General features: G+C 47.5%; 1 protein-coding gene across 36 annotated transcripts in view; it reads right to left on the reverse strand.

The window, feature by feature from the left end:
* The window catches only part of LOC105486894 (microtubule associated monooxygenase, calponin and LIM domain containing 2), a 260,006-nt gene that overhangs the window by 135,563 nt on the left and 103,479 nt on the right, over positions 1-20,964 (reverse strand). For all 36 annotated transcript variants that reach the window (XR_003019230.2, XR_003019233.2, XR_003019235.2 and 33 more), the window contains 5 exons: positions 15,124-15,331; positions 11,095-11,211; positions 9,603-9,704; positions 5,637-5,792; positions 2,444-2,544 (listed from right to left, as the gene is read on the reverse strand). Coding sequence is in view for 30 of the 36 variants with exons in the window: in XM_011749977.2 (XP_011748279.2) it covers positions 2,444-2,544; positions 5,637-5,792; positions 9,603-9,704; positions 11,095-11,211; positions 15,124-15,331 (684 nt within the window). In the remaining 6 variants the exon portion in view is untranslated. The remainder of the gene's footprint in view (positions 1-2,443; positions 2,545-5,636; positions 5,793-9,602; positions 9,705-11,094; positions 11,212-15,123; positions 15,332-20,964) is intronic.

A 20,964-nucleotide genomic window follows, 5' to 3' on the forward strand; every position in this document is an offset into this window, starting at 1 on the left:
CCAAACCCTCCAAATTGCAGCCAGCACTGGTCCAAGAGCTCTCCGTCAGGCCCCAGTGTCCAGGATGGAATTCCTGTTATTTGATTTCTTTTCTGATCCCTGTTTCTGCGGCCACATGATCACTTCTCTCTCCGTAGACGTGGAGGTGAGATGGGGGAAGACAGAAGGGAGAGGTCTCAAATACCCCCCCTCAAAACATGCCCCAAGCATCCCTAAGATGGAGTGGATGACATTACACAATGAAGACAGTGCCCGGCATGGACTCCTCATGCAGGAGAGTGGGGACTCAGCAAAGGGAAGACACTGGGCTAGAGCTGGCTGGAAGCCTAGTGGCCTAGGGCTGCTGTGGGGTCTCTTAGCGGCTGGAGGGTCCCAGATGAGTGGGGGGATGGAAGAAAGAGCAATACCATAGGGAGCAGATGAGGAAAAGGACAGGACAGAATCCCAGCCCACACATGTATGGGCCACCAGAGGCAGGGGCCCAGGGAGGTTGTGGGATGGGACATCCTTCTTGTGGGAAGAGAAAGATGGACACAGCTGAGAGCCCAGAGGCACGACTGCTTGAAGAGAAACTGCTCTTCCGTCGGTAGCCATGGAAAGAAGCCCAGAGATCAGCTGGAATCAGTGGGGAAGCAGGAAAACCTCTTGTCCAGAGGTTAGTCATTCATTCAACAAACATTTACTCAGCACCTTCTGTGTGGCTATAGGAAGATGCGGATCCATGTAGGGAGAAGAAAACAGAAAACTTGCCATGCCTCCAGGGAGCAAGAGAAGAATGTAAATTTAAACAGCCCAGGGAAGATGGGTCAGGAACTCGGCTGGACACCTGGAGTTTCAGGCTATAACTCTTGTTCCAGTCAGGTGTCCAGCCTGTGGCCTCCAATTTCTTTCCCATCTTGTACCTTAGGCTCCTCAGCACCAGCCTCAGGAGCTGCTCCCAGGGGCCTCTGAGGGAGAACGAAAGGCCTTGATGAAGACAAGCATGGGCCTGGAGGGGCTTTGACAACTGCCAGGGAAGCAAGTTGCCATAAGCAACAGGTTGCTGCCTGGGCAAACACCCTGGGATGACCTGAGGGTGACCTTTAGCATCCCAGGAGGCCAGGGTGCTCTGCAAAACACAAAACCTATCAAGCTTTGCCTGCCTGTCTAGCCCCTCCTCTGCAAAGGTGCCCACTACCCCTACAGCCCTGCACCCCCCAGTTTCAGATGAAGGTGGCAACTTCAGGAGGCAGCTTCTGTGAGGCAGAGGGAAGAAGGGGACGCCGCCGCTCCCAGACTGACAGCCAGCAGTGGGACACTGCGGAAACCCATCGCCCACCCATCTGCTGGCGTGCTCAGCCCACTTCACCAAGCCCACATTCACAGCCTCCGTCCACAGCTCAGGCTCTCAGCAAAGACCTGAGCTGAAGTGGAGAAGGCCTACGGGGCGGCTGGGTTACTAATACCACCCAGCCGGCTGCCAGCACACGCAGGAGAGAAGATGGGCTCATTCTTCTCTAACAAGCAGCGATGAATGGCCACCATGCTGCCTGGGCTCCAGGCAGACACCCAGACAGCAGGCTGACCTTGGGCTGCATGATCCTTATCTTGAGGTGGCAGCAGCAGTAGTGACAGTGGCAGCAACAACAGGGGCTCTGGAAGGGTTGAACACCTGACCGAAGAAGCTTCCAGTCAGGGGCCACTACTCCATGTTTCTTCCTTCCAACCCTGCTCTGTGTTTAAGCATGAAGTCACAAAGCCACAAGGCAGAGGCCAGGACGCCAGCAGGACAAAAAAGCCAATGTGCAAACAAGGCTGAGAAGTTACAGAGGGAATCTACAAACCCACCCTCTGCCAGGCACTGTGCTAGCTTCTCTGTATATATCTCCTATTTGCTCCTTCCAAGAACCCTTTCAGACAGAAACTATCATTCCTATTTTGTAAATAACACTGAGGTTCAGGAAGGATAAATAGTTTGCCCACAGTCTGGAGTTGGTACGTGGCAGTGTCAAGATGCAGATTGAGTCTTCTTTGACTGCATGAATAATGAAATTCTCCCACAAGGTGACAAGGGTCCACAGCGTGAAATTCACAAGTCAAAGGATGCCTATGTCTCATTACGACAAGGAGCCCCCATCTGCCTCCAAATGACATGTGACCTCCCAGAGAAGAGGCAAGGCTGGATGAGACTTGGGAAGGAAAAGACTCAGTCAATCCGCATTAACACCTGGTAAAGGTCTCACAACAGCACACGCCCATGTGCAGAAAATTCTCTGTGCATATTGGCGTGGGCTGCTTTATCCACCACTCATGTAACACCAAGAGAAAGAAGGGTGTGAGTGGGTGGCACCTTCCCCACTCCTCCCCTCGCTCAGTTTCTGGCAGGACTACATCTGCTTTCACACCTGCCGAAGTCACCAGCCCAGGTCACAAAGTCGGGAAATTGCAGCCAAGAGGTACGTACGTTAATGATGACACCTTTGTCGAGCAGGCTCTGCTTCTTGGCTGTCATGACAAAATAGTGGGTGCAGTCCTTGTAGTAAACAATGTTCTCAAGATCTATGCCTGAAAAGAGAAGCATTCACAAGCTCAGTGTTACTTCCTCAGCACCAACTGTGTGCCAGGAACTGTACTTTGCCTCATTATTGGTCTCGTTATTTATCTAAGGAATATTCATGTTAGCCCAGTTTTTAAGGCATACAAGGCTGGCAAAGATAAAACAGAGTGTTAGAATCTACCCAAGTCCAAGCAGCTAGCTTCTATAGTTCCATAGAGGCATTATTCTTGTTAAAACTCACAATGTCTGCAGGGGTTGTGGGCCAGCATTTATAAGTTAGAGGCAGGTAATTGTGCAGAAAAGCCAAGTGCCGGCCATGGCCACAGAAGCTCAGCAATGACACGGCTGGGATTTGAACCCCAGGCCATCTAGCTCCAAGTCCTGTCCACTGTGCCCTCTGTGTGCCCATGGCTGCATAGAGCTGTGGGAATTCTCCAATGACCATGCCAAGGAATATTTCTACCATTTCCCTGCTTGGATGTGAAAACCCAAGGGCAGTGGTAGGAACAACTCAGGGTAGAAGGCTGGGCTATATCTTTTGGCACTTTCCACCAATCACAAGACACCTTACACACTAAGTTCCTGCATTTAAAACCACGCTGTGCAATGAGAGCTTAGCTGCATTGTTCTCAAAGGGAGGTCCCTGGCCAACAGCATCAGCATCACCTGAGGACATACTAGCAACGCAAATTATCGGGGCCCTTCTCCAGACTCACTGAATCAGAAACCCTGGGGATAGGGCCAGCACTCTGTGCTTTAACAAGCTCTAGGTGATGCCAATTCATACTCAAGTGTGAGGCTGACTGGCTTATTTGAAGGGAGATAAAGGAACAGCCACATGGCAACATAGCATTTACACAAGGTGTGCTGGGTAACTCTAGGAACATCTTTATTATAGTTAAATAGGATACAGGCATCAATGCAGAGGGCCCCCAGGAGAATCAGGAAGGTCACAACTGTCACTGTCTGAGGGCACTGTTGTGAAACAATGGCCGAAGGTGACAACCACAGCAAAGTTTAAAGGAAGTTCACTGAAACGTGGAAAAACACAATGTCCTGCTCTCATTTATATTGAGTGGCTTAAATACTTACTTTCTTGGGTTTTAGGGGAAGGGAGGGTTGGAGGATTCTCAAATCATTCAAAAGGACACCATATGTTGGCAGGAAATATTCAAGCTTTTAATGAAATAATGCAATGGAGGTGAAACTCAGAGGGTCATGCAGTGGGCACACACCCTCGTGGCCAGTGAGAGGTACAATCTCGCTCAACAACTAATGCCATTCCTAGAAAATGATCTTAAATATCTGTAACAGTAAATAACTGGAAGGCCTACATCAGAGGTCAGCAAGTTTGTGTGTGTGTGTGTGACAGACCAGCTAGGAAATATTTCTGGCCGGTGGGCCCTATGGTCTCTTTCATGACCTCTCATGGTGGAAGCAGCCATCAACAGTCATGTAAAGAAATGTGTGGCTGGGTGACCATCAGCTTTTATGTATGGATGCTGAAATCTGATTTTTAAATCATCTTTATGTATCATAAAATATTTTTTTGATTGTTTTCTTCAGCCTATATATATAACCATTCTTAGCTCGAAGGCAGTATAGAACCATGTGGCCAGCCATAGTTTGCTAATCCTTGGTTTCAATGCTTAGGCAGTGACAATACATCAATTTGATGAGATCCTCCCCAGCCCCTAAAAGTGACCACCAGGAGGATGATGTTTGGAATGTGACGCTGAATGAGAAAAGCTGAATAGTGTGGACACCGTGATTTGAGCTGCAGTCATGTAACAAGCAAGCATGCCGGTGGAAAATGACAGAAAAGGAGTAGGTGAGTCTGAAGACTATTCCTGTGTGAGGTGGTCAGATTGTGGATGATTTATTTTCTGTATAAAGATTTTATTTAACATTGTTGTTCCATTGCTTTTCAAGGAGAAATACGTGGGGTTTTTTTGTTTTTGGTTTTTGAGACAGTCTCACTCTGTCAACCAGGGTGGAGTGCAGTGGTGCAATTTCGGCTCACTGCAACCTCCGCCTCCTGGATTCAAGCGATTTTCCTGCCTCAGCCTCCTGGGTATGCTGGGACTACAGGTGTGTGCCACCATGCCCCGCTAATTTTTTGTATTTGTAGTACAGATGAGGTTTCACCATGTTAGCCAGGATGGTACCGATCTCCTGGCCTCATGATCCGCCTGGCTTGGCCTCCCAAAGTGCTGGGATTACAGGCATGAGTCACCGCACCCGGCCGAAATAAATGTTTTTAATCAGGTTAAGAAGAAAGGAAAAATATCTGGAATTTGCTTAATTGGAGACAGGCGACTCATCCCCCTTTCCCCCTCACCCTGTTTTTCTCTGCTGTCCCTGTTGCCACCTGATGAGTCACTGGTTTATTTGTGTTTTGACTGTCTATTCTCGTAGAACATAAGCCCAAGAGGGAGGGATTGTGTTTTGCTCACTGCTCGTTCTCAAGCCCTAGAACAGCATCTGGCACATAGTAGGCATTCAATAAGTATTAGTTGAGTGAATGAATCAATACCTCCTATCCTCTAGGCCTGTGGCCGGGTGACAACTGGTGCCAGTACAGGTTATGTTCCTGGGCATACCTGGATGTCCCTCTTGGGGAAGGGCAACTGCTGCATTGCACAAAAGCACCTGGGAACCTTCAGGAACCATCCATAGGTGACTGGCTCCCTCCTCAGCATTCCCTAAATATCCTGCTGACTTCGGGCGCAGTGCTGGCCACCTGCCTTAGGATGGTTTACACAGATACCCCTTACTGGACAGGGAGCCACTGTGGGAGGGATCGTGTCAACCTCCACTTTGTACCCCACAACACTGAGAATTGACACGTAATGAGCACTCAGCAAATGTCCACTATCTCCTTTCATGTACAACATCTAGAACATTCCCTCAAGAATCTCTCTTGTCCCAGAAGGAATCCTGTCTGTATTCACTGTCCTAGGGAAAATCGTTACTTCCACTGTATCAGAGTGAGTCCCTCCAGGCCCAAGAGCCCAGAAAGCCAGCATACGCCTCTGCACACCTTAGAAACTGCAAACTTTAGACCTTGGCCTGGTTGGGAGAAAGGTGAAGGTCCCACCTGTTTCTTCTTTAAGGTCCTGAAAAAATTTCTGATTGAAGATGAAAGCCACGCCGCTAATCTCTTCCACCTTGGCCTCTGCTGTGCTGTTTCTGTTTATGAAGTTGGCGGTGATGGCAATTGCCAGCTTCCCACGGAATTCTTTTCTTCTGAACCCTGCATGAGGAGAAAGGAAAAAGTGTGTCTATCTTCTGGATTTGGTGTGAAAACTGAAAATGATTATTGGGAAAGCTGTTCCCAGATGCCTCCCAGGCCGGAGAAACCAGGATTCTGGATCTCTAGAGGACAGGAGTGGGCAGAAATGCTGAGGTTTGCTCCCAAGGCCTTTAAAAGTCCGTGAGATTTTGTCCTTTTCTAAAACCTATAGGACTTGGTTAGGCTTCAACAAACAGAAGGCCAAAGGGATCCTTCCCAACAGGCAGTCACAGGGCGCACCCTTTTAAGGATGTGTCAGGCATTGTTGCTAGATACACTCATGAGAGACCCGCACACACTTTGAATTTATAGCATTAAAACTCCTCTGTTAGCATTTCTCATGGTGCCACCACCCCTGGCCCCCTTGAAAAGTAGATTACGCAGGACAGGGATTTTAACAAAGTTTCTTTGTATCTCCATTTTTGGGGGCTGTATTATGTCCCTCTCCAACACACACACACAAATTCATGTGTTGAAGTCCTAACCCCAGTACCTCAGTATGTGACTCTATTGGAAACAGCGTCATTACAGGTGTAATTAGCTAAGATGAGGTCATACTGGAGTAGGGTGGGACCCAGCTTACTCCAGTATGACTGGTGTCCTTTGAAAAGAGGAAAATAGTGCACCAGTTCCCAGTAAGTGGCACTTAGTACATCTGCAATGCATATATAAATGAATAGATGGCATTCTAGCTCTCATTCGTTTTTTGTTTTGTTTTGCTTTGCTTTTCAGACAGGGTCTCACTCTGTTGCCCAAGCTGGAGAGCAGTGGTGCCAATCATGGCTGACTGCAGTCTCGACCTCCCAGGGTCAAGCGATCCTCTCACCTCAGCTGGCAGGTAGCTGGGACAATAGGCATGTGTCACCATGACTGGCTTATTTTTTTTTAACTGTTTGTGGAAACAGGGTTTCATCATGTTGCCCAGCCTTAGTGCTCTAATTCTTGTTTTCAATGATTTACATTAAAATTGCTCTTGAATGGCAGTGCTATGGAGGATCATAGCAGCTGGTGCAGGGTAAATGCCCCAGATAGCAATAACTGAAGCATACCTTTAGAATGACCCTGTATGGCTGATGCACCTGAATGTGTGTTCTGAGCTGGGGAATCCAGGAGTGGCCAACCCCAAAACTTGTTCCTTCTCTATGAGGGACATTTGAGCTCCTGGCCCATCCTGTAGAACATGGACCATACAGGGGGATCCAGGTCCTGAGTTCTGGGTTGGATGAAGGTTGCCAGGTGGAGGTTAAGAGGAGGGTGTTAAGTGAAAATGCTGTATAAACTGCCCACTGTTTACAAGCAGTTGTGGTTTTCCTGCCCGGGCTGCCACCACTGGGCTGTGAGGTTGTGCTGTCCAGCCCGCCGCCATTGGACCATTTCTGTAGGGAAGCCGGGTCACCTGTCCAGCCCACCGCCACTGGACTCTCTCCCTTGTGAATCCCTAATAAAACCCCATGTCTGTTTTGCTGGCTCTTGGTCTCTTCTTTGGCCTCTTGAACTTGTTACTTTCCCTATTGAGGTTAATGGGGGTTCGACATAACAGATGGTCACTTTTCAACAGTGTGTCTCCCTCCTAGTCCCCCATCTTGCTGTCATCTGACCTTTCCTGAGTGCCCCTGCCCCAGGCATGCTGTGTACTTGGTGTAACGCCAGGTGCCTGTCACACAGGTGCAGACCTCCAGATATAACCTTTCCTTAGCCACCTTTGGGAATACCCTGCACACCTGCTCGCCATATACTCCAGCCTCACATTGATTCTCAACTATCTGTCAAAAATCCCTTTTAGTGACAACCTTGGGTTTCTTTCTCTTTCTTTCTTTCTTTCTTTCTTTCTTTCTTTCTTTCTTTCTTTCTTTCTTTCTTTCTTTCTTTCTTTCTTTCTTTCTTTCTTTCTTTCTTTTTCTTTCTTTCTCTCTCTCTCTCTCTCTCTCTCTCTCTTTCTTTCTTTCTTTCTTTCTTTCTTTCTTTCTTTCTTTCTTTTTTTCTTTTGAGATGGAGTCTTGCTCTGTCGCCTGGGCTGCAGTGCAGTGGTGTGATCTTGACTCACTGCAACCTCTGCCTCCTGGGTTCAAGCGATTCTCCTGCCTCAGCCTCCCGAGTAGCTGTGATTATAGGCGTGAGCCACCGTGCCCGGCTAATTTTTTGTATTTTAGTAGAGACAGGGTTTCACCGTGTTAGCCAGGATGGTCTTGATCTCCTGACCTTGTGATCCACCCACCTTAGCCTCCCAAAGTGCTGGGATTACAGGCGTGAGCCACCGTGCCTGGCCAACAACCTTGGGTTTCTATTCAATAGCCCTCCTTTAAGTTGTCTTTCATTAGACCTTTGTCAAAAGGGTCAGCAATGGCCATTATTCTCATCTAGCATTTCTTAGCTGGGGGTGATTTTGTTCCCAGAAGCCACTTGGCGACGTGTGGAGACATATTTGGTTGTCGCACCTAGGGGTGCTACCAGTGTCTGGGGGACCAGAGGCCAGGGATGCTGCTAAACACCCTGCAATGCACAGGGCAGTCTCTGTGACGAAGAATGGTGTGGTCCCAAATGTCTGCGGTATTGATACTGAGAAGCCCTGCTCTAGTTTACCTGTTTGGCCCTGAGTGGCTCAAATGGCTCCATCAATTTCCACCCTTCTTTCCATGTTCATGAAATACCCAACTATACTCAAGCTGACAATGGGTCCTGGATTCTCAAATATTCTAACTTACACTGTCATCAAATGTGCAAATTCCAACAGTACTACACCCAAGTCGGCAGTTTGCCTGTCAGGTATTGATGACCGATGGTTGGGGAGGTGGATATGGAAGGTGAAAGGGGGATGGTAAACAGCCCCGGTTATGTGGCAGATGGGAAGGTCCTGGGCCAGGCGGCCCATAAATCCTGAGTTTTCTAAGATCAGCCCTGTTCCAGGGAGCATGTCCCATCCTCAGAGTGATGTGTCCTCTCAGTCAGGCATCTGCAGCCTGTGGCTCTTGAGGTGGCAGGCTCAAAAAGCAGAACTGCCCTAATCTAAGAGATGCCATCTGGGGCCACATTGTTTACAACCCGTGGTCTCAATTTAGCATGGTTAGTATCAATGAGTACAGCCTGTGGGTGGATCAGTCTTGGCATTAGGGTGGAGGGGGTGGAAGCATTTCCTGGCAATGGGGTTTCTCTCAAACCTGACTGGATCTTACCCCAAGAAAGATACTATGCTTCAGCTTTAGAACTCAGAGAAGTGTGGCCTTTGTACCCTGACAGTTTGGCAAGACATACCTGCCTGCCCAGCAGTGGGTGTACTTAAAAGTTACAAAAAGAAGTGAGTTCCTCCTTCAAGTATAAATATTACATTTGACAGTAAGCAAATACCATTAATAGTATTATAAAAATGTTTATCTTAGCTGAAGTAAGTATGAAAGTGCTTGGCACCACGGCTCACCCTCCAGGACATGCTCAATAAGGGATGTTCATTTTCTCCCCCATGGCACTTTATCTTTATGAAGCATTTTCACACACTAGTCCTTTCCCAGCCTGCATAACAACACTTTGAAAGGGTTCTGTGATCCACATCTTACAGGTGAGAAAACTGAGGTTCAGACGGAATGAGATGGCTGTCCCCTGAATTGCCCACCCCACAGGTGGATGGGCTGCTCTACCTGGAGAGGGACAGGACAGTCTGCGCTCCTATCAGGACCTCCATCCAGCTCTGGCATCTGCATCTTGCCCACTTTCTCCAACTCTTCCCCAACGTACCCTCTCCCATTCCCATTCCCCCATTCCCACAAGAAGAGTCTTCACCTTCCAAGGTGTTCCTGCGGCCATCGGCACCAATGATGACGTCAAACTCAAACTCCGACAGAGAATGGTCTGCAGGGAGAAATTCTGCCCGCCAGCCAATTTCTACCAGGACAGAGAAATGAGATGAGTTGGCAGAGAGAGGTGGGAAGAGAGTGATTATAACCCCTGTGTGGTGGCTGTGAGAAATGGACAGTGAAGCCAGGTCTATGCATTCCAGAGAGAGCCTCCAGGGGAAAGGCTAGAGCAGTGCAGATTCACTCTCTAATCTGGTGTCCTCTGACCTGAGTGTCAGTTCAATCCAGGATGAAGTAAACCAGCAACACCAACTCCATGCCTGGTTTTGCTGGCCTCCGCCAGGAGTCTATCCTCAGTGCTCCATAAACTACTCTCATTTGCACCTTATTTTTCTCAACAGAGTCCACCATCTTCTCTTCACATTCTCCCACGTTCTTCAGTGATTCTCATTGCTAAACAGACCCAAAAGGATGTATAGGGTGTAAGGAAACCAGTTTTAATTTCTATTGCATGCTCAAAATGTTCTATTGTACAGTACACTGTCTTTTATTTTTTAAAAAAATTCAGGTGAAGCCTGGATAATTAAGATTTAATGTCCACCAGAGGTCTGGAAAAGGTTAAGATTACAGTCTCTGAATGCCAAATGGTGAATGCTGTCCTGCTCCAAAAGCTAACTAAAGCCTCCCCTAAATTTTCAAATAATCTGGGCAGAGAACAGGATAAAACAGAAATGTACCCTAAGCAGGGAACTACAAGGTCTCTGACACTAATCTGGTCCCAAACTCAAAGCCCTTCCCAGGCAGTAGACGATTTTAATAATAAGTAAGATGCAGAGGCATCTGGAATAAACTCTCTGACCATGGTGTGTATAAGGGATAAGAATTTAAACAAACATGCTAAAAGGAAAAAAGAGAAACATTAAGATATGCCTATATGGGTGAATATCATAGTTTATAAATGATACCTCAGTATGGTTAAGAGTATTATATATAAAATAACATCTTGAACCTTATTTCACAGTTGCTCTAGAAGCTTCACTTCACTGGATTTTAAAATGTGCCATGGGTATAACAAGTACAACCACATATCTATGTGTGAAACACACACACAGCTTGAAGAACATGTGAATGAACCTTACCAAACAACCAAATCTATGTCTTCTGTCCTACTTATTGATTAGATTTCCTTTGCCAAAGTAGCATCCCCTTGGGACAGGGTAACCAAATTATAGGTTTAATGGCTTAATCATAAATACCCTCTGAACCAAAGAGCAAACCTAAAGTCATAGCAATGGTAAAAAAAAAAAACAAAAACAAAAAACAAACAAACAAAAAACAGTAAAATACTCTTCAGTGGCGTTATGCCAACCAGCTCTCAATAAGCATAACTCTTACAGAAACACCCTCTGGAAGCAGCAAATGGGATTTCTATTTTGTAGTATCTGCTTTCTAGGCAGAATAGGAACATTATACTGTACTTTGATTTTCTTGATCTTCAGGAGGCTCTAGAACCTTCACGAACTCCACATTCACATGGATTTCAACTCCCAGCATCAGGGCCACCTTGAACAGGATGAGCTGTAGTTGGCGAATACCTGTCAGGCAGGAAGGAGAGAGGAACTGTCACAGCAATGCCTGAACACCACCTATATGCAGAATGCTACGTAATCACTGCTGCTCAGTGACCTTTGAGCACAGCAATATACCAACAATGATCATTACTGAGCCGGATTATGCACCAAGAGCTCTACGTTTTCTCGTCTAACTCTTACAGCGGCCCTTTGGAATCGTTATTCTCATTCTGTAGATGAGAAACTGAGGCTTAACAAGGTTAAGTGACTTGCTCAAGGAGACACAGAGCAAAGCTAGAACGTGGACTCATGTCGGTCCAATTTCTAGACCCTGTTCTAGCTGCTAAATGATGCTGTAACAAGAGAGACTCTGTCTTTCCAGCCTCCTTCCCCAGCTGGGCTCTAGGTTTGATGAAGTGAAGATGGAAAGAGGAGTAGGCAAAGACAGAGTAAGGGGCCTCAGTGAAGTACTTGATCAGTGACTCATTAGATGGGGCCTATGCCTCAGCTCTTAGACATCCAGTGGTGAGGAGTGGGTAGGAAATTCTCCCTACAAAGCTGGGTCATGGTTCCCCATCTCTTACCCACATTTCAAAACTCCCACAGTGAGTAGAATCTCATTTCTCTGTTTTGTCTCCTGCCATTCAGCACAAATGGGTATGCCTCCAAATACTTTTCTGCAGAGTGAAAAGTTTTAAACTTTTGTTTGTTTGTTTGTTTGTTTTTTTGAGATGGAGTCTCACTCTGTTGCCCAGGCTGGAGTGCAGTGGTGCAGTCTCGGCTCACTGCAAGCTCCGCCTCCCGGGTTCATGCCATTCTCCTGCCTCAGCCTCCTGAGTAGCTAGGACCACAGGCACTCGCTACCATGCCCAGCTAATTTTTTGTAATTTTAGTATTGACAGGGTTTCACCATGTTAGCCAGGATGGTCTCGATCTCCTGACCTTGTGATCTGCCCGCCTCAGCCTCCCAAATTGCTGGGATTACAGGTGTGAGCCACCACACCCAACCAGAAGTTTGAAACTTTCTGTGGGCCCTTCTGTATTTGGTGGGCTTGACTCATTTAGCATTTATTGAGCATCTATACTGTGCCAGGTGCCATGCTAGGCACAGGAGATACAGAACATGCCTTCTAATGGAGGGAACATAGGTAAACAGAATGGGGCAAGACATGGTGGTTGGGGGAGGGTGGCAGTGGTAGAACAGGGCCTTAGTTGGGGTCCTGAAAGCCAAGAGAGGAGGGACTAAGAATATCAAATCCCACAGAGAGATGAAGGACTGTGAAGGTGACAAGAGGCCAGTGAACTTGGGGGTTTGGGAGCTTTTGGAGACCCTGGTGAAAATCTCTTTAGCACAGTGGTGGGGAACACAGCAGACTGCGAGGTTAGGAGGTTTGAATGGAAAGTATAGACCAAGTCTACGCCCTTCTTTGTAGAATAAATACCTTATGGCAAGGAAAGGTGGTGGGGCAACAATAGGGCTGGAGGTCTGGCATGAGGGGAGGAGCAGGAAGACTCAGTGACGAGGCAGGTGGAAAGGAAGGAAGGAAGCCAGAGGGACTGGAACTGGAAAGGAGGTGCCAGCTGTGATTTGGCATGACACATGAGGAAGGAATGGGTGCTGGGGCAGCAGCAGAGAGAAGCGGGCCTAGACCAGGAGCACTGGAGGGAGACCATCTGCTAGGAATGAGGTCACCGTGCTGGAGGTTTGGAATGGCCACAATGGGAAGTGGAGGAGGATGTTAACACAGACATGGAGAACTGCTGAGCAGTGCTGAGTATGATGATGTAGCTGGGGCTAGAGATGTGGCTGGGGTGATCCAAAGCCAATCAGCTTAAAAAGCCCAATCCACCTCCTGCCACGAACCACCCTACCAGGGGAGGCCTGACCTCTCCTTATAGTTATGAGGTTCCTACTCAGTCTGGTTCCAGCACACAGTAGGCGCTCAATAAATTCTCCTTGCCTCCTTTCTCACAAGTACTAGAGCTACCCTTGACAATGATCATTCTGACTGTCTCCATGTTATTTCTAGAGTCCCACCAGCACTACGGCACGCTGCAGTATTTCCAAGGACTAGGGGTTCAATTAAAGCCCCGTCAATGAGGGCAGAGAAGGGTTCCTGGCCAGGAAGCCAGCCCAACCAGCCCAGGGCCCCACAAGGCATCCTGGTACCTGGCTCTGCCCCACAAGAGAACTTGATGAGAAAGCGGTGCTCAATACAGTGGTTCTAAATTGGTAACCCACATACATTCTTCCATGGGTGGGAGAGCACATCTTGAAAGCTGACACCGCAGCTCTCTGAGTAAATCCAAATTTCCACTAGACTCCTAGAATTTTCTCATCTCAAAGTGGGAATAAATTCTGGGGCCACAGCTGGTAAATTCTCCTGTGTCTGAATAAATTATACCCTACGTGACTGATAATTCTCTCCAGTTGTTCCCGCCCAAGCCTCATTCCTTTTTCCCATCAATTCTTGTCCTCATAAGAACATGGCTCTCAGGGCCCGCCTCCCAACCATCTCTACAGAGAAACACTGGTTGGGAGAAAGCAGCTTTTAATTCTGAAGTCTGGGGACCATGGCTGCTTCTTGCTCACTGTACAGCATGGGATGCAAAGCATTTTCCTGAGCACTTACTATGTGCTAGGCACAGTGCTAAGCACATTACAAACTTGACCTCATTTAATCTTCTCAGCAATTCTAGGAGACAGAAATTAATCACACTTTACAGGAGATAAAATTGAGGCTTGAAGAGTGTAAGGGATTTTCCCCAAGTCACAGAAATGGAAGAGACATATTTTGGACCCAAATCTGTTCAAACTCTTGAGCCTTCCCCATAGTGTTAACCTCCCTTTCATGGGTCACTATTGCTATACAATCATCCCTGCGTATATGCTGGAGAACCCCTGAGTATACCAAAATCCACGCATACTTAAGTCCTACAGTTGGCCCTGTGGAATTCAAGTATACAAAAAGTCGGCTTTCTATATAGGTGGGTTTTACCTCCTGCAGGTGTTTGGTTGAAAAAAACTGAGGTATAAGTGGACCCTTGCAGTTCACACCAGTGTTGGTCAAGGGTCAGCTGCATAGAAAACAGCGAAAGACCTCCCCGCTGCAAAGCTGCAGGAAGGGAGTCTGCCTTTCCCAAAACCTGTCTGCACATACCTAGTCCTGAGAGCTCTAGGCTTGAGGAACATCAGAGCAGAAGGGCCTCAGCACTCATCTCTCCCTATATGAGCATTCAGGGATGCCCAGGACCTGAAGTCCACGTTCTCTATTTTCCTTCCTATTCTGGCTGAAGTCCCACCATGATGTTCTCTCTCTCTTTTTAAAACTCAGATTTTTAAAACTTTGGTATGGGATCCATCAGGAAACAAGGATCCAATTGTTTCTTTCCTCTGCTCTAAAACCTGCCATGGCTCCCCAGCAACACCAGCACAATGTCCAAACTCCTTTGTATGGAGGGTCTTGACTATCTGGCCCATTAATGGTTTTGTGTGGCCCCTTCCTCCATATTCCTTTAGCAAGTGTAACTAACCCTATTAAAGCACATTACCACCAACAAAATCTCAATGAGCTCTGTCAGGGTACAGACTATGCTATTTACCTCTGCCTCTGTTTCTCTGTTTCACTCATTCATCCAACAGATGTTTATCAAGCATCCGCTATGAGTCAAGCATTCTTTCATGTCCTGGAGATAGTCTGGTGATTAAGGCATACTGCAGTCCCTGACCTCATGGTGCTTACAGTCCACTGGGGGATAACCCAGGGCCCAGAACAAGGCACAAAGGAGGCCTTTTACTAGATGTCTGTTAGTCTGATATATGGTGTCCCCAGGGACTAAGATGGAACAAGCTGGGGACTCCTACACATGCAGAGATATGTCTCACCCAGGGTCAGTCCCCTCCCTTCATGGGATATCACTATAGACTCCACTCACTGATATGGTCGATGGAGCCAGCACAGAACTTCCCGTAGAACTTCTTGGCTCCCAGGCCCCGAAGGTCGTGGATAGTGAAAGGCCAGAGGTGTAGCACATTGTTCCGGGAGAAGGTGTCCCTCTTCTCTACCACGACCACTTTGGCTCCCAGGTAGGCAAGTTCAATGGCAGTGCGCAAGCCACAGGGTCCTCCCCCAACAATGAGACACTGCAGAGGTGAGAGAGGAGAGAGTCTTGGTAACCTCTAGCATCACAGACACGAACCCCCAGTCAGCAGGGAAACTGAGGCACAAACCCCACTCTTCCTGAACCAATCAGCAAGTGCAAGCTGTGTACCTGTTAGGGCCTGTCATTCATCCACCCAATGTACCTTACCTGTGGGCCTACCATGCACCAGCCACTGCGCGAAGCCCTGTGAGGAGTGTAGAGGTAAAGGGACTTGGCAAGGAGGCACAGTAAGATGCACATGAAGTTCAGAGTCAAAGTGAACTGGGGTTAAGTCCCAGCTCCAGTATTTGACCACTTAGTTTCCTTATCTGTGTGGGTCTACTACTCTGCTCATAAGGTTATTGTAAATAAGATCACTTTTAAAAAGCATATGGTACATCTTTGTGGTCTTGAATTAAGTAATAGTGTCTTAGATATAACAGGAAAAGCACAAACAACTAAAGAAAAAATAAATGGGACTTCAAAATTAAAACTTGGTGCTTCCAAGACCACCATCAAGAAAGTGAAAAGACAACCACAGAGAAGGGAGAAAATAGTTGCAAATCATATATCTGATATGGGACCTGTATCCACAATATATAAAAGATGTACAACTCAATAATAAAAATACAAATAGCCCCACTAAAGACTGGGCAAAGACCTTTCTTCAGAGAAGATATACAAATGGTCACTAAGTACATGAAAAGATGCTCAACCCCATTTGCCTTCAGGCAAATGCAAATTAAAGCCACAGTGAGAAATCACTTCACACCTACTAGGATGACTATGATAGAAAAGAGAACAGCAAGTGTGGTGAGGATATGGAAAAACTGAAACCCTCATACATGGCTGGTGGGAAAATAAATTGGTGCAGATACATGAAAACAGTGTGGCCATTCCTCCAAAAGTTAAACATAGAGGTTTAAACCATAGGAGCCAGCAATTCCACTCCTAGATATATATACCCAAGAGAAAAGAAAACATGTTCACACAAAAACCTGTACGTGACTGTTCATGGCAGCATAATTCATAATAGCCCCAAAGAAAAAGCAACCTAAATGGCCACCACTGATGAAGAAACCAAATGTTGTATATCCATACAATGGAATATTATTCAGCCATGAAAAGGAAAGAAATTCGAATATACAAATGAACCTTAAAAACACTGTGCTAAGTGAAAGAAACTAGATACAAAAGGACACATATTGTATTTTGTTTATATGAAATGTCCAGAATAGGCAAATCTATGAGACAAAAGTGGATTAGTGATTGCCAGTAAATGGGGGAGGGAGAATTGGGGAATGACCACTAATGGACACAGGGTATATTTTTGGGAGGTTCTGGAATTAGATAGTGGTGATGGTTGCATAACTTTGTAAATATACTAAAACCACCGAATTGTGTACAATAAGAGGGTAAATGTGAATTATGTCATAATAAAAAACAGTACATGAGAAAAAAACATGGTACAAAGCTTGGCACGTACTAGTGTAAATGGTGTCATTCTTATTGCTGAAATCTAGGCCCTGTCTTCTGGGAATTCTCAGGCTAGGGATAAAATACATAACTTATGAAATAAATAACTAGAACCTCACGTGGCTGTTTTTTTCTGGAGCCCAGAGGGAAAAGCTAATCGTGCCTGGTAGGTTGGAAAGGATTTTCACCGAGGAGAGTCTTTAAAATTATTACTTTAGCCTACATTTGTTGAGCACTTACTATGGATCAAACGGCTTCAAGTGCTTTCTGTGTTTTAGCTCTTAATCCTCACAACAAATCTAAGCAACTATTATGGTGCCCCTTTCACAGATGGGGAAATGGAGGCACAAAGCAGCTGCTTAATTGGCTCATGCTTTTACAGACTGAAAGGGGGAGAGCTGGGATTCAAACCCAGGTAGTCTGATTCCAAAGCCCACCGTGTTGGACTGCTTCTGGTTTGCCAGGAATAAAAAAGAAAAAAGAACATTTCAACAGAGGTAACTGCCCTTTTCAAAGAGAAAGAGAAAGAAGCTCAAGGTGGATGGAGAGAAGGATATTTTGGGAGAAGAGACGGGAAGGAGAGAAAAGAGAGTTGGTCTGGAGCCAAATGGTGAAAGTTTTTTTTTTTTTTTTTTTTTTTTGTTTGTTTGTTTGTTTTTAAGACACAGTTTCACTTTTGTTGCCCAGGCTGGAGTGCAATGATATAATTTTGGCTCACCGCAACCTCTGCCTCCTGGGTTCAAGTGCTTCTCTTGCCTTAGCCTCTGAGTAGCTGGGATTACAGGCAGGCACCACCATGCCTGGCTAATTTTTTTGCATTTTTAGTAGAGATGGGGTTTCTCCACGTTGGTCAGGCTGGTCTTGAACTCCCAACCTCAGGTGATCCGCCCACCTTGGCCTCCCAAAGTGCTGGGATTACAGGCGTGAGCCACCGCGCCCAGCTGGTGAAAGTCTTAAGTGCCAAAGGCATATTTTACGACCTTGGTCCTGTTGGCATTTGGGCCATGTGGGCAGAGGTGACAAAACAGGATTCTGCACAAGTCCCACACTCAGTCCTCAATGGACACTGCATGCTAAAAAGACAAGGATCCTTCCCCAGGGAAGACACACGATGACCTAGGAGAGCTATATTGGGCAAAAGCCTTTTCTTTCATAGAAAACCTTACGAGGAGCACCAATACTGTCTAAAACCAGAGGAAAATGGCAATACTCTGGCTGAAAGCATCAGAAGAAACTCTTTCCTAAGGCAGGAGTTTGCCTGGGGGATCTGACTACCCGCAGCAAGGCAACAGGCAAGGGCATCTGCACCACTCCTCAGTTCTTGACATTGCAGAGGCATCTGGTAACTGTCCTTCTGCTTGAGATCAAACCTTATCTTAAAAAAAACACATTCCCCTTCCTCTAGCAAATGTTCCATCATCCAGTTATCACTCAGCTGGGCCTGCAGGGTCCCAGAGGGAGAGTGCAAACAAGCATATCAGGAGCTCCCACACCACAATCAGTGTGGCTTACTGGTTGGAACCTTCCAGAGAGTTTGTAGACACCTAATTAGGGGAAATGAAGTCACCACTGAGATCCAGCTCAAGACTTCAGGGAGTGAGTGGGTGTGCAAGCCCATGTGCTTCCTCTCTGGATAGAGCCACCGGGAAAGGACCAAGCCCCACTTCCCAAGCCTGGCACTAGTCTCTACCTCACTCTCCACAAACAGCTCCTTGGCTTGGACATAGCCAGACAATGAGAGTCATTTCAAAGCACGACTCCAAGCCCCGACACTGGTGAGGTTTGCTTTGGGGTTAAGTCTGGATTCACTGCATTTCTTTGCAGTTAGCACATCTTTTCCTGTTTGCTGAGTTCTGTCCCTCTGGGGCCACGGATGGAGCAGGGGTAGAAGGATATGGGGTGAAGAGGGGCAGGAAAGAAGGAAGGGAGGCCCCTGCATCCTTCGGTCCACCAGGCCCGACACAGCACTGCTCCCTGGACAAGGCAGGAGATCCCTTTCCCACCGGTCAGGGGGCTGCCGTGCATTTTGCGGGCAAACAGTAGCTGGTGTACAGTTTCTGATTCTCTTGGCTAAACCTAAAATCCCATTGGCAAAAGCTCAGTTTTCCCACCATCCTGGGCCCCAGTACATATTTCGGGCCTGAAATTTCAGAGATGCCAGTCATGCCGTAATCTAAAGTCAAAGCAAATACCAACGGGCCTAATTATATAAAGGGAGAAAATTTGGTACAGATGTTATCGAGGCCAGAGAGACGGCTTGTTGGCAGAGGCCAGGCCAGGTTTTCTCTGGACGTACTTGTTGTGATTAATATGGGAACTCGTTGTTCTGACAAGAGGCCAAATACCACGGCAGCCACATGCCCGGGCAGAGGAGTGGGAGAGAGGAGGACTTCCCCAGCATGCCCACTGTAGATACTCTGGACACTGGATGTGGTCCAAACAGACCACAGATGCAAAGGCTTGTGGTAACTCGATCTGAAGGAGCTCTTTCCTCAGACCCAGCCAGGCCTTATGTCCAAGGAAGGAAAGCTTTTCATTAAAACTCAATGAGATTGTATGCTCCTTCCCCGTGCTCCCGTGAGCTCTAACCTTTCTGCTTCCCCAGAACAAGCTCTGCGAGTCATATTGTCTGTGTCTGACCCACAGCCAGTACAAGGGTTCCTCTAAGGCTGCCCCTGTCCTCTGCATTTCTGTGTGTTCAGAGCCCAGTACCAGGCCTGCTACCTAGGAGGCCTCAGCTGATAGCTGATGGATGAACTCTCCACACCCTCTCCACCTACCCAGTTCTGGCTCTGCATCCACAACTGGGATGTTCAGTTCACACCAGTTGGGGATTCACGTTTACAGATTCCCACCCAAACTAGGGGAGCCAGGGTCTGCCAGGGCCACCAGTATCATGGATGTCAGCATATCTGTGTGATCAGGTGACATAAATTATTACCCAGTGGGGAGCAGGGCAGAGCCAACACCAGCAGGAAATCCATTGTATAGATAAGCTCGGCGGTGTTCAGGCCTCCACGTTAGCACAGAGGAGAGACAAACACTACATGGAAAAATCAGCTCTTTATCAAGGGTCAGGATGGGGGGATGGTGACCAACTAACCCACAGTCAGGACACAAGGACTGGGCAGCCCCAGCTCACGTGTGACTCCTGCTCCTCCCCAGGGGGCCCTGCAAACACAACCCACTTCTTGACATGGTGCATCTTCCAGCCGCCCCTCTCACCAGCCCACAAGTGGACAAGTGTGCTGGGGCTATGTCAGGAATGCATAAGAGATTCAGCCCCCAGAGGGAGATGCTGAGGGGACCAAGACCTAAGCCAGGGGTTAGCAGTCTGCAGGCTTCATTTCCGCTTCTGAATCCCACCCTCGTGTTCCCTGAGAGCTGTGTGTGCAGACACTGCAGCGAGGGGGAGTGCAGAAGCCAGCACCTGACCAGGGTGTGGTGTTCTCTAGCCCGCTTACCCACCCTGCACCTCACCTAGAAAGGACGGTTGTGAGACCTCACTGCATGGTGCCCAGCACATTCTACTTGCCAGGCACTGTCCTAATTGCTTTGTGTATTTCCTCCTTGCAACTGCCCCATGAAGGTGTTATTATCATCCCCATTTTATAAGTGAAGTTAACTAAGGCACTGAAAAGTTAAGCAACTTCCTCCAGGCACCCTTATTAAGTCTCTTTTTGAGTAAAGAGGGTAAGAAATGTCTTTAAAGTCACATAATGAATAAGCTGTCAGATCTGGATTTGAACCCAGGTAGTATTGGTCCAAAGTCTATGCTCTTACCAGCTTGACTGACAGTGAAGCCCGACCTCAGTGGTGAGCTCAGGATGAAGTGAGAGGACTTGGCTCCTTCCCTGCATTGAGCACACTGCGGCCTCCTGAATGGAGCTGGGGTTCAGGCTGGGTTCACAGGGGCTCTGCATGGAACGAGCAAGCCATGTCCAGCCTGAGCTTCACGTGCTTCCACAGGGTGGGAGGTCATAGGCTGGACAAAGCTTGAGCCTGTGCAAGTCACACTGGCAGGTGCCACCACAGTGGGAGTTTGGGCTTGGATAATGCAAGCCTCCTTTGGTGAGGGTGGCCCTGGCAGCAAGCTGGGCATGGGGGAGGTCATGCATGGTGCTGTCTCCCTGGTAGCCGCAGCCCTCCCAGCACACT

The sequence above is a fragment of the Macaca nemestrina genome, chromosome 12 (genome assembly GCF_043159975.1).
Source record: "Macaca nemestrina isolate mMacNem1 chromosome 12, mMacNem.hap1, whole genome shotgun sequence".
In the NCBI taxonomy this organism is placed as follows: domain Eukaryota; kingdom Metazoa; phylum Chordata; class Mammalia; order Primates; family Cercopithecidae; genus Macaca; species Macaca nemestrina.